Source organism: Mirounga angustirostris, unplaced genomic scaffold (assembly GCF_029215605.1).
Source record: "Mirounga angustirostris isolate CCGP_5_RB_7025 unplaced genomic scaffold, mMirAng1.0.hap1 SCAF_14, whole genome shotgun sequence".
NCBI lineage: Eukaryota > Metazoa > Chordata > Mammalia > Carnivora > Phocidae > Mirounga > Mirounga angustirostris.
This window is the reverse complement of record NW_026991722.1, coordinates 19,581,197-19,595,798: the sequence shown is the minus strand read 5'-3', so window position 1 is coordinate 19,595,798 and position 14,602 is coordinate 19,581,197. Positions and strand designations below refer to the sequence as shown.

At 38.1% G+C, this 14,602-nt stretch overlaps 1 protein-coding gene across 46 annotated transcripts in view; it reads right to left on the bottom strand.

Moving 5' to 3' along the window:
- The window catches only part of TCF4 (transcription factor 4), a 353,491-nt gene that overhangs the window by 56,040 nt on the left and 282,849 nt on the right, over window positions 1-14,602 (bottom strand). For all 46 annotated transcript variants that reach the window (XM_045886662.3, XM_064578858.1, XM_064578861.1 and 43 more), the window contains one exon: window positions 517-622. In XM_045886662.3, coding sequence (XP_045742618.1) covers window positions 517-622 — 106 coding nt within the window. The remainder of the gene's footprint in view (window positions 1-516; window positions 623-14,602) is intronic.

Here is a 14,602-nt window from a genome sequence, read left to right as displayed (position 1 = left end):
TATTCCAGTCTTGAGATAGGTTGCTTTATCTTAAACGGGGCTCTTGTTCTTACCTATAAATTAATAAGTGGCTAAAATTTTTATATGAAGTTATACATAAGGACAATGTGTTCCCAGTTGGCTAGATCCAGGATGCTCAAAATACACACTGAACCAAAACACTTCTAAAAATACACACACGTTCTTCTTGGGGACAGAAGAAGCTGAAATGATCTGTCATGGAAGACCATCCCCCAAGAAGCGTCAGTTCTACGTGAAGCCAACCAGTTTAATCTTAACTCATCATTGCTCAAGGGGCTTTGGTTTAAAAAATAAGTCTTAGTCAAGTTTTAATTAATTGATGAATTTTTAATGAATTCAATTCCTAAAGAAGAGGATGACCTTCAATAGTCTCCACTTGCCTAGTATTCCATTTCTTGAGTATCAGTTCAGCAGTCTTTTGCCCTATATATGACCTGAAAAGACCCAGGGAGATTCTGCCCCGTGGATTTCCCCGCAGAAGTGGCAGCATCTTACCCTGCATGAAGAAGGAGCTAGGGAAAGTGCTGGCTGCTGGTTTCGAGGAAGGGTAGCCTGGCGAGTCCCTATTGTAGTCGGCAGTGCTTGCTGATGGAGCATAAACCTGAGGAAGGAGAGACAATTTAGTTTTGCTTGCTGCATTGACCAAAGCACCTCAAGGTCCATTACTTGATAAGAAGCAGGCACAAAATGCTAAATTTCCATGTCCATTCCAAATCTGATCAAACCCTAGAACACTGCCCCTTTCAGAATACAGAAAAACAAACAACAACAAAATGCTGAGTAGATTTGTGTGACTGGAAAACCAGGGGCGGGGGATATTTTCTAGTCGCAGGCAAGAATACTGCGAATTATGTCTAGTTAAGTATATTATATAACACCACAGGGTCATCCTGTCCAAGCATCTTTTTTTTTTTTTAAACATAGATGGCCTCTGAGCTCATGAAAGGTGCAAACAGAAGGGCATGCATCAAGCCTCTCCCTCTTACTCTACCTTTCAATTAAAATGTTCACTTCTGAGAGAAAAGAGGCAGAGACAGAGAAAACAAATGCACTATCCAGACCACAGAAAGTGACAAATACATCTTGGAATATTAAATTCCCATAGTGTCAGCTTTTTGCAGAGATGCATGAGAAAGACCATTAAAAGCCCAGATCTACATAGACCACCAACAATCAGTATGTACACAGGAAGGGTGGGGGGAGCACTCTTTTATAGTTCTTATTATATTTGTGTGTGCAATAAACTTAAAAAAGTGTGCCAAAATCCTAATTTACTGAACATTCGTTTACTAATACTCATGAGACTTGGGGAACAGTCCTTTATAAAAATAGCCTGTGTATTTTCTTGTTTATGTTTCCTCTAAAGAAGGCAGCATAGTCAAAAAGCATAAATTCATAAGGTATAGTTTAACTTTAATTGGTCTCCCCCCTTGCCTTTTCTGCTAAATATAATTTTTTCAAATCCCTATTTTCTTTTGCTCCAAAAGTTCCTCTCTCCAGATGGTCGGAGAGACTGAAACACTGTCATCCTCTTGATGAAAATGGATACCTTCCTGCCTCCATTTTGAAGCAGGCAGTGGCTCACGAAATTGGCAGTGAGCCTGCAGTGATATTCTCAGGTCACAGTGAAAGAAAGAGAAATTCACCAATAAAAAGGCAACTGCAGAGTTACCAAAAAATACTCCCATTTTTTTTTTTACAGTGCACATCGAATAAACACCCTAAGAAAAATTATATAATTGCTCTCAGAACACCATGAATCACAAACCAAGCATTAATACAAGGTTTAGGATTTCACAAAGGATAGGTCCACAGAGACAGATGTGGGAAAATATGCATACACATACATACATCAAATAAATGCTACATATGCCCCACAGAGCCCTTGAAAATTGGGAGGTCCTGGAGACTGAACAAAACAAAAACAAACCAGAAGAACCCAGGCACACGTTAGAAAACAAGGATTTTTCTACAGTCATGGAGAGATACGAGTCCCATATTTCACGGGCTATATTTCATTTTATTTTTTTACTTCTCCTCGTATTTTAAATATATAAATGTCTATTTGCTTCTACTTCCACGGGGCTTACAATAAGGAAGACATCTTTTCAAGCATCTTTAAGAGACAATAAACCTTAAGCCAGGAATCTCCAAACAAATCAATACCCTTAAAGTTTTGTCATGCAAAGCCCAGTATTTTTCTTGAGAACTATACAACTAATAAACAGTTAGGGAAATACTACTGAATGTATTTGGAGAAGGTCTTGAGAGTAGGCTAAAAACACAAAAGAAACATTACTGTCTAGAAAAAGGGGAAATTGAAAATTAGATGATCTCATTCTAATGATAGAATGAGCTCAATACAGCTACTGTACCTACTACAATATATCTACGGTCCAGGCTATTAGTCTGACAGCTATTTGGCCAGTTGGTATTAACACAAGCTAAGTGTACTATGTGTTATCCCCAAATTTCAGAAACCAGCACATTTACTATAAAGCTGAAAATAAACTCTGACCCTATTATGAAGTCACTTTATATTTTAAAACAATTGAAATAAGTTCTTTTAGGATAATATATGGTTTAATTTTAATTATACTCTATTACATTATCTTTAAACATGTATATTACTATGTCAATACCATTCGATGACACCTAACAAGGTTCACCTTCCTCTCCACCCCGATGTGGGCAGAATTAGTTGATATTTCTTCCAAAGAGATAAGGACAAATCTTTGGTAATTTTACCCATACACAAGGAGGCTACTGGACTATGAATTATGATCAAACTCAAAGATCTGAGAATAAGATCACTTAACCCAAATTCATAAGTACCACCTCCATGAAGAATATCTATGGGGTGACAAAGTTTTTAGGATATAGTATATAATTTCTATTTTTCTGGTGTTGTGGTCAAATGAGGACTCTTTAGATAAGATGAAAGTCTTATTAACAAGAAATGGACCATTGTTTATAGAAAAAAGGCAATTTCTGCAAATTTTATAAATATTCTTTATACTGTAAATTTACAGATCAGGTAAAATGTTATTCTCTTTCCATTTACGTACTTCATCTTTCCCACTTCAAAAATTACTTTTAAGGTAAGCACCCTACAGAATTATTTATATAAATAAACCATGCATAGAACTATTATACTTTCTTTTTAAAGATTTTATTTTTAAGAAATCTCTACACCCAACATGGGACTTGAACTCACAACCTCGAGACTGAGAGTCGCATGCTCTACCGACTGAGCCAGGCACCCCTATTCTTTTTAAAAGTAGAAGGAATTAAAGAATTTATTTAGTTCAGCTCCCCCTATATTTTAATTATAAGGAATTCAAAAATGGAATGGTCAAAGCAACCGCTCAAGATCTGAAACTTGCCCAACAAACACAACTATCAATTGCTCTTTATTTTAGGTCACTTTCTTTAAAAATGGTGGCGGAGGTATAAGATGATATTTACGAAAACAGATTGATCATAATACTCATACTTCAGTTTATCCTTAATGTTTTTATCTTTTTTTATTTATTTATTTATTTTTTTTATTTGACAGAGAGCGAGACAGCGAGAGAGGCAACACAAGCAGGGGGAGCGGGAGAGGGAGAAGCAGGCTTCCCGCGGAGCAGGGAGCCCTAAGCTGGACTCGATCCCAGGACCCTGGGATCATGACCTGAGCTGAAGGCAGATGCTTAACAACTGAGCCACCCAGGAGCCCCTGTTTTCATCTTTAATAACCTGAATGACCAGGCAGCTCCCTCCTTATTTTTACTTCAGTCAACTATTTTGCCAATTTCTCAATCAAAGGACTCTGAAGTAAGAGTTTCAATAATGTATTTAATAGAGACACTAAATTCAGTAAGAAAAGCTCACATCCGATTAATTTTAATTATTACTATTTTAGGTAACTGGAAAGATGACTTAAGTATTTGTTAACTAAAATAGTTTTTTATTTAACAGAACAATGACAGAGATCCCAGATATCCTCAAATAGTTGGAGTCATTTTAATGACTAATACCAAAAAACCAGTCCAGTGAAAAATGAAATAAAAATCTCAAACTCTAGTTCAGTGTATTGAAGTGACCCCATCTATGAAACATGAGGAAAAGTCTAAAGGGAAACAAAAATCTACACTTAGTTTTTCTCTGATAAGGTAGCTGAGATCAAGGTGACTTTTGGCATTCTGATTCCTCCCACAAGAGAAACCAGAGAAGGGTGAAATTTTTGTTGCAAAATTGGAAATGGAGAATCTTGGCCAAAGCTCATAGGCTATAGCTCTTTTAGTGAACTGTTTGTTGAATAAAAGCTTCATGGGGAAGTGATAGCAAAGTATAGTTTATGTCCAAATATAGCACCATTATCTTTTTGCTTACATTTCTGAATTTAAAACTGAATCATACATATAGAAATTCTGAGTTTAACAAATCTCTCCAGATAACATTAAAAACCTTGAACTGATAAAAATAAAAATATATATTTTTTCATTTTACATATTTAGTTTTTGTTGTAATTTGAGAAGTATTACTATATTAATTAGCTGTTCCATCTAAAGTTCCTGATTATCCTTTGCTCAGTCATCAAAGGAATAATATGATACCTTCTTTTAAATAGAATCTCCGCCTATTAGAAAAGAAGAAAACCAAGCAAACGTGCAAAAAAAAAAAAAAGTGCAGAATGCATATCCTACCTTTCCCCTTAATGTTCTCATTTTTATCTGTCTTGGCATACCAGTTTCACTTATGAAGATTTAAAAAATAACAATGAACCATTTGTTTAGGGCCTCTTGTGGAATAGCTTTTGTGCTAGGAGCTCTACACGTTACTTCTGACTTTTCTAAGGGTCATACAAGATGATTATTATGAATAGCATCATTCTTACTTCACAGGGCTCAAGGATAGTAGAGAGATCAATTGTATTGGCCCAAACCAGCCTGGGTGTGACTGCAAGGTTCACCATTCACCAGTTAGACAACCTTGGATCTGTTCCTTTAACCTCTCTGGTCTCCAGATTCCTCCATGTGAGATGGGAATGGCAGAGCCTGCTATGCAAAGTTCTTACGAGCATAAAATGGTATGTGTGTGTGAAACAACTAGAAGGGGACCTGGCACATATTAAGCATGCAAAAAAATCAGACAATAGGGTTAATGTTGTGCTGCTCTTGTTTTTATTATCTGAGGAAATGTGACTCAGGAAAGTTAAGCCATTTTTTTACATTAACAATTAACCAAGTGGTAAAGGCAGGATTTAAACTTGGGTCATCAGAGTATATATTCTTTCCATAAAAAACAAACAAACAAACAATTCCTTGCTCTTAAAAGGCAAAGAAAAAAAGGTATTTTAAACTATCAACACAAGGCTATACTTTGACCATGGTTTATAGAAATATTCTTGTGGGGGGGTTCGTAATTACCTTTTAAGAAAATAAAATGTGGTAAGGCATGTTCATAGTAAAACCAATCTGTATTAATGTCACTTGCTTCCTGAAGTGGGAAGCTGAGCTCTAGGGGATACAGAGAGGTGGCTACAGATCATGTGTCACGAGGTGTGTAACTGAGTGGGGCCGAGGGATAACTACTAGGTTGTACAATGCACCTTTAACATTCCTTACCATCATTACCCCTTTGTGATTCTGCAAGTACCATCTGAATATAGAATTTACAAAAAGAACCAGTTCAGACTAACTGGAACACTGTAGTTGAGACTTTCAAACTCTTAAAGAGAGTTGCTGTGTGCTCCATGATGGCTGGAAAGTACAAAGCATAACTTCTGGTGCCCAAGGGTTAGCAGGGCTCACTTACTAGTCTAGACCTTGGCAGATTTTACAAATATTCTAAACTATGACAGCGAAACACTCAAATGCCAAGCATTCACAAAGCTAGGCATATGCTTTGATGCTTCCCAGCATCTAATGGGGAAAAGTACTTGGAGGTGCATCAGCTGACTACTCAGGCAACTGGGCTGGACCCTCAACTCTTAAAATGTTTTTTGAACGACATGGGTACCAGTAAGAGAAAAGAAAGGCTCAAGGGCAGTGACACCTCCATATTCAGCAGAGTTAATATGGACACTGTAATTGTGCCACATGACCAAGTTAAAGGTACATCGCTAACTGATCCATAATGCAAGGGGAAGATGTGCTTAAAAGAGGCAATCTTCAGAGAGTACAGAAAAAGACTTGGCATAATAGTAGAACCCAGACCAACTGGGTTCAAATTCCAGCTCTCACAATTAGTTGTGAGCTGGCTGGTGATGTCGTGAGTCTTAGTTTTCTCACTTGTGAAACGAGGTTAGTCTTTTTGTGAACATTAGAGATAATATCTGTCAAGCATAATTCTTAATCTGTTGTAGGTACTCAGTAAATGGTAGTATTATTCACATCTTGTTGTAAGTGCTAGTCACTGCTTATAGCTACTTATAAAGTGTCTAGAATGGGGCTGTCCAGCACAGTAACCATTAGTAATATGTAATTATTTGAATTAAGCTTAATTAAAGTCACATAAAGTTAAATATCCATTCCCTTAGTCATGCTAGACACATGAGCCACGTGCTCACTAGCCATACGTGGCCACTGGCTACCATATTGGATATCACCAACCTAGAACTTTCCCACTATGACAGAAAGTTCTGTTGGAAGCACTGGTCTAGAGTCATGCTTGTCTGTGAAGAGTCCTACCGGGCCATGTGTGTCACCCTCTGTTAGAACAGCTATGACAAAAATGCCAGCTCATTTTAAGACTTGATATTCCCTTTAGGCTTCAAAAGCAAGAACTCTTTTGGTGGACTGGTTGGAGAGGTAACTTCTAGGTATCCCTAGTCCCTAGCATACAGCTGGTGTTAGTAAATGTTGATGCTACTGAAGGGTAGGACATTTAGGTTTTAGTTTTATTTATTGTGTTTAGAGTTCCCTGTACCACGACATATTTTTTAAAGTCCTTTTATAACCATCTGCCAAAATTCCTGCAAATTGTACCAAGTGGAACACGAGGCAAGAGTATCTGTGACTCTAGGTTTCTGGATGTGTAGAAAGCAAAAGAAATTCTGCAACTGCAATTTTGTCCTTGGCCCCTAGTGTCTTTGGCAAAGGAAGTATAGTTAGACATGGTGTGATCACTTTTTCCAGACGATAAAAGTTGAACAGATGTTTAAGTTTTTCTGATCATGTGTTTTCACGTTATTGGTAATTGGGTCCCTCTATTCTACTCTCACTTCATTTTTATTACTTTTTCTTTTTCTTTTTTTAATCTTTTTTATATGACTTCTTTACAGATGCTCCTTTCTCTTTTCATGCATTTTTCCACCTGCTGCCTCTGTCCTGCCTTTTGGCATCATATTTTTAAAGCTCAAGTGTTTTCAACCTTATTTTACAAATGAGCAAAAGAAGAGGTTAATGGACTTACCCAAGGGCCTGGACAGAGCCCAGGGCCCCTGACTTTGTATCCAGTCCTCTTGGCACTCTCCTTTCTAAAGTCTTTTTTAACTTTATAACTTAAATATTCTAATGGGCAGTAAAATGGCATAAAAGGTTAATAAACAGATTCAAGTAACAGAGTTGAGTAAGTTATTATAAGGTTTAAAGGCAGTTAATAATGCTCAAGGGCATATAACAGTCAGGCAGTAAATAATCCAAGAGTGCAAAAAACCAAAACCAACAGCAAACTCCAGGAATAAAAATTATGCACCTGGTATATTCTCAGTACAGTAGATATATCAAGTCAAGGAATATTAGCTAATGGTAGAAAAATCCTATTTCATTTCCAGGTGATGGTTAAAGGCGAATTTGCATTATGGTCACATAAATAGGAAATCTATTTAGAGATAACACATAAATGTCTGCAGTATATTGACAAACTGATGGATATTTAATTATAAATAGAAAATTTCAAAAGTTGTAGGCTATTGAAATAGTGAAGCTTTTAGGACCATCTAAATCACCTGAAGCTTCTATAGGAACTAACCAAATAGTTCTAAATGCCCTAAAATAACTCCTGGTTAGAAGAGGTTTTTTTTTTTTCCCCCACAAACTATCTTTATTGGTAGTCTGAAAAAAAATCACAATTATCTAAACATGCATAAAATGTACCATTAGTGTATATGATATTCCTATTTTTTCCACTAGCAAGCAATTACCTGTCTTCACTCTGCTATACTCATCACAAAAATATGTATATGATCCCCCTAAAAGAAATTCCTTGAGTATATAATATATATTTTTAAAATATTTCATTTATTTATTTTGTGAGAGAGCACGCAAGCGAGAGTGCACATATGTGCAAGTGGGGGTGGGGGGGGCAAAGGAAGAGGGAGAGAGAGAATCTTAAACAGGCTCTACGCTCAGCACAGAGCCTGATGCAGGGCTCGATCTCACGACCCTGAGATCATGACCTGAGCCAAAATCAAGAGTCAGATGCTTAACCGACTGAACCACCCAGGCACCCCAAGTATGTAATATATTTAGAACACAAATCATTTTGAATGCATATCCATACACCCCATCACAAACATCACATATAATTTTTCCACTCTTCTAAATATCAACTGAGTTTTGGTGATTTGTTCGTGATCAGATCAGTCCATGAAATCTAAAGCTACGTCCTATAAATGAATTGGAGCCAAGAGTTTTATTCTTCTCAGCCACCAAATTCCCTTATCTGTGTTAAGAAGTAGTAAAATTGTAAAAGTTTTAATTCCCTTCTTTGTTTGTATCTTTACCAACCAAATTCTGTAACTGGAAGACATCACAAAGACCCCAAAGAAAGTAACAGGAAGGAGAAGAAAGGCCCTGAGTGATGCATAAGGGATCAGTCTCTAGAGTTGGGTAAGCAGGCAGAGGTGGATAGCCTGCAGGCAATGCATTTCCCTAGGAGTGCACCCCGTCTGTGGCAAGACCAGCGATTATGCAGTGAAAAGTGAGCTGGACCCATTATTGTGGGCCTCCTGCATGCAAGCTCCCCAGGAGCTAGAGAAACCTGGTGTTCTTTATGGGCAGGCAGCTCTACCTTGTTCTTTCTTTTCTTCAAATAAAAAGGCAAGGACAATTCTTATGTTTGTTTTTTTAATATATATATATATATATAGCTAGCTACAGTTATTTTTCAAATCCCTAAATCAAATTTCAAACCCTAAAAATAAAATGAGTCCATGTAGCCTTTGACGTGTATAAAAATTTACAAAGGACGGAAAAAAAAATCCCGCTCCAATTTTTTTAAAAAAGCACAAAGAATTACTAATAATTGTACAATAATATTATTGTAATTTAAATCTACATAGTATCCTGTTATTTTAGAAGGATTTTTAATGTGTTATCATTGCAAACCTGAGACAGTAAAATAGCCAGGAAAGGTACGGTGTGGCTTACTCTGCTATGATATAGTAGATATATTGTGATATAGAATGTTTGAGATTTTAAGTTGTTTTCACATATTATCCTACAACCATCTCAGTGATGCACGCAGGGAGTTGCCAATTAGAAAAAAGGAAAGAAGTCATTTTATGGTATCATCGCTTAACACTCTCCAGAAACAAAAGAGGACCTGGTCCCAATGCCTGCCAGCCCCAAGCTCTTGTCACACTTGGCATGACAAAAATCACGACAAAGATAAAAATAGCTAACACTTTACTTAGGACATGCCTGACACTATTCCAGAAAAAAAAAAAAGGTACCTATATACTACCTGATACTCGCTTTGTACACTAAAACTGCTGTTCGATCATCATCTCAATTTTACAAATAAGGCATCTAAGAGAGACTTTAAGTAACTCGCTCAAAGTCACACAGCTAGTTAACTGGCAAGTTGGGCAAAATCGTGTAGGTTTGTTTCGGAGTTTGAGCTGTAACCACCATTCTACACCATTATCTCTTAATGGCTAAGAATTCACTCCAGGGGGCACCTGGGTGGCTCAGTTGGTTAAGCGACTGCCTTGGGCTCAGGTCATGATCCTGGAGTCCCGGGATCGAGTCCCGCATCGGGCTTCCTGCTCAGCGGGGGGTCTGCTTCTCCCTCTGACCCTCCCCCCTCTCATGTGCTCTCTCATTCTCTCTCTCTCAAATAAATAAATAAAATCTTAAAAAAAAATGTGTGTGAGGGCACCTGGGTGGCTCAGTTGGTTAAGCAACTGCCTTCGGCTCAGGTCATGATCCTGGAGTCCCGGGATCGAGTCCCGCATCAGGCTCCCTGCTCGGCGGGGAGTCTGCTTCTCCCTCTGACCCTCCCCCCTCTCATGTGCTCTCTCTCATTCTCTCTCTCTCAAATAAATAAATAAAATCTTTAAAAAAAAAAAAAAAGAATTCACTCCAGGGTGTTCGTGGACTCCTCCCAACACGCAGCTCTATGAATCCCGGGCCCCTTACATCCACGCCCTGGCCATTTAGCATTCTTAGTGGCTAAGAATGCCGTTTTGCCTCAAGAGAAGAACACGAGGTGGCCACGATCCGGGGGCACAAAGAAGGCTCTTGAATGCAGCTACGGGAAGACCATTCATCTGTCTTCCAGGCACGAAGCTGAGCAAAGCAGCCGCAGGTATCGATACTTTTTGTTCCATTGTACTAACGTCAGAGAGAAGTGCAGTAATCTGCGGCAAGTTACACTGGCGTTCAGCGGTGAAGCCAGACCCAGGCCGAGAGAGCAGGACACCAAACTGACAATAAAAAGCCCCTTATTATGACTTAAAGCATTCAGGCGAAGTGTTAATATAGTTCCGTCTATGTGCACTAGCCTCTGGCTCCAAATACTTCTTTTTATTTTTACACCTGCTTTTCTCTTGCTCTTGGCATGAAGTGAGCAGACACTGTATGTTTGCTATTACTTTCAGCGTGGTAGATCACAGGAATGCCCACTGCCAACATTCTGAGTGCCTTGGCCCTAGCTGAGAATGCCTTAAACCTGATTCAGTTACACCTGGATAAGGATCTCTTGAAACACTTAACTGCACAAAATTTGGTCCAGGTGAAACCTGACTTCTCCGTGTTTACATTCTTTATGTTACTTATTCACGTGGGACTTGGCCTCATCACCAAGCTCGGGATGGACGCAGACAGACGACTGGGGATATTAAGTGCCTCACAGTTCTTTAATATGTTCCAAACACCTAGCCAATTTGTTTCCAAGCTTTTATTTATTGAATGCTCGTCAGAAATTAAAGGTAATGTTAAGAAGAACATGACTTTCAATTTCTAACTTAAACAGATGTAACTGAATGATTTTGATCTCTGCTGCTATCACATCACATTGATGATTGTTAATTATTTCTAATGGATCACATCCCATCTCAACACTACTGACTATCGCCAACCACAGAAACAACAAGGCTTAACCAAATATTATGGAAATACGTGCGTGTGTGTGTCATCCAATGCAGAAGAGGCTCAAGTAGTGGCTAAGTATATGCATGAATGAATGAACACAACATACACACCAAACTAAGAATAACATCATAAAATCAAGAGAGATAAACATTCATTGTTCTGCCAAAACAGATTTTAGTGCTCTTCTCTATGTTTGAGGGCTGGGCTTGTGTTACGAGGTAGAGACAATGATCTATACTAACCCATACTTAAGGGTTCTAAGAGTATTCTCCACCCTCTTCCCTTTGAACCCAAGACTATTGGTTGATGCCTGAAGCCTAGAGCTGACATCCTTCAGTGGGTGTTAATAAGCTTGTCTTTTAAGAAGGGATCTAAGCTCAAATAATTTGGGGCACCATTGGGATAAACATGTAACTTCAATGCTGCAGACCTTAGTCAGTGAACATTACCATGAGGGGTAAAAGCCTACATCCCTGGGAAAAACTCCACAGTCACAAACCCACTTTTCAACATACCTCCAATCATTCCCTATCTCAGGAAATGTTATTCTCTGCTTGGAGCTATTACAATTCAACGTGATGAGGTCTCAGATCTTTTCTCAAGAAATAATTTTTAGAAAGAATGAAAAAAAGTGGAAGAGGGTATAAGAGTCCAGAGGGGGTTTTATAAGAAGGGAAAGCACCACCAAAGAAAAACAGTGCTTATGTTATAGTTTGACCTTGTGCAACCTAAATGTGCTATCCCTATTCCTCCAATCCAAGGTCTGCAGGGCTGCATTTGTGCATAGTGAGCATAGAGGGCCAGAGAGCCATCATTCTTAAGTCAACATTCCTTCCCAGGAAGCAAGAGGGATTAGAGAGAAAGTTGTGTCAGACAAAAGCTGAAAGACACTTTCAAAAGTAGAGACCCAAACAAGAAAAAAAAGATAGCAAGACCAAGGTTCTAACTGATATTGCAAAGACAAGAGGAATGGTCAAAGAAACAATTCACAAAAGGGGATACGTATTTCTCTAGATACCTTCTTTGCCTTGAACTTAACAGTATAAAAGGAAATTGGGTATAATTCTATGATTAGTCATTGTAAAAAGTTCATATCTTTGTAATGTTTTAAATTATAAAGACTTTCTGGGGTACCTGAGGGGCTCAGTCGGTTAAGCGTCTGCGTTTAGCTCAGCTCATGATCCCGGGGTCCTGGGTTCGAGCCCCGCATTGGGCTCCCTGCTCAGTGGGGAGCCTGCTTCTCCCTCTCCCTCTGCCCCTCCGCCCCACTTGTGCTGTCTCTATCGTGTGCACAAATAAATAAAATCTTAAAAAAATCTTAAAAAAAGGCTTTCTGTTTCCATGACCTTATTTAAGAATCATTTTGAGACAGATTATCTATCCAAGCAGTCACCCATCCCACCCATCTTATACAGTAGGAGACAAAAGCTGTGAGAGCTTTTACATGACTGAGTGGGGACAGGAGCGGGGCTATGATCTACCTAGATTTTTTTCATTCCAAATCCCAAGTCAGAATTGTTAGCACCTGATCAGAATGTCTTTCCAAATCACCTACGGTCTAAGGAATCTGGAGATCTAATTTTTATATTAGTAAATGATATCCACTAATGTTAACTAGAGTTAAAGATGAACCCTGTGCTGTGGTCTGAAGCATCGAGCTTAGCCCTCAGTGTTTCAAATAGATGCTGTCATCTTCTGTTTACGGAGAGAATTGTTCGGAACAGTGAGTTTCCAGTTTGGTGACGTTTTGAATAGGAATCATTGCCACGGTACACTGTAAAATCATTACCTCAGCCTCCCTTTCACAGAGGTGGGAAAAAAGGCACAGATTGTCTTTCTTCTGTCAAAACATACGGTCCTAACTCCTTTCAACTGAAAACAAAAGCATGAAATAATTACCAAATATAAGACTGTGGCACACACTGCAATGAAAAAAAAAAAAAAAGTATGTGAATTGTCAGACCTCTGTCCAATCAACCACCTCTTTAACTGCTATCCATTCAAGGACCTGCCCCTCTCTCACGCCCAGGGCAAACTTTTAGGTAAAATCAGCCAGCAATAGTTCACTGATGTAACACACAGCAGAGATTTTCGCTAGCACAAGGCTAGGTGCTTTGGTACATTAAAAAAAAAAAAAAAAAGGACTCTAGAATTATCATTAGGAGCCAGTCCAGAGACCTCAGATGTATAAGAAGCAACTAGAAGACATATGTAAGTGAGTTGTATTTGTACAAAATATTTATGTCAAAGAAATGTAAAGGGAATTATCCAGGGTTATTCAGAGAATTCTTGAGGATGTGAGGGCTTAATAAAGAAGGGCAATAATATTCCTCAAAGGGAACAGGGCAGTAGAAGAACAAATTACCAATAAACAGTGCACTGCTTCAGGAACATTTAAAATATTATGGGGTACCTGGGTGCTCAGTTGGTTAAGCGTCAGATTCAATTGTGGCTCAGGTCATGATCTCAGAGTCATGAGATCTAGCCCTGCGTTGGGCTCCAGGCTCAGTGGGGAGTCTGCTTCTCCCTCTTCCTCTGTCCCCCACACCCCCCTGCTCACACACACTTGCGCTCTCTCTTTCTCTCTCTCACTCAAAAAAAAAAAATATATATATATATATATAATTAAGTTGACTTTCTCTAATATTTGAATTTCAGATCCTTTTTCTCATCTGATCTAATTTTTCTTAATTTCAAAGATACTCAGTTTAAAGATCTTCTACTGGCTACCTCAAATATTTTTCTGGAATAACAAGGGTATAAATAAATATAAACAACAGTAATTAACAATGAAAATTACAGTAAGAATGTCCCTTTGATGTTTATCTAAGAAATGAAACCTTTGATAACTAAATTATTTTGTTCAATAATTTTGAATCTTTAAAACTAGAAATGTAAAATCCAGATGATTGCTTAATATTAAGATAAGGGAAGCAGTTTAAAATTCTCAATGTTGACAAAATTAATGAGAGAATTTTTTACAAGAAAAGGAACATGGCAGTTTTACATAATCAGAGGCCGAGAATTGATTTTTGTCTTTTTTTTCTTCCATGATAAATTAGTATCTAAGTGAGAACTTAAAAGAAATACAGAGAAATGTTAAAAAGAAGCAAGGGATGTTTCCTTTTTTCTTTCACCTGATGGAGAAACATCCATTAGACTATAGTCCTTTGCTTATATAATTAGGATACATTAGGTCCTTTGTCTGGAAAATTTCTTAATTGTAGGTAGATCTGGAATTTCCTAATCTCTAGATAGATGGATTATGTGTCTAC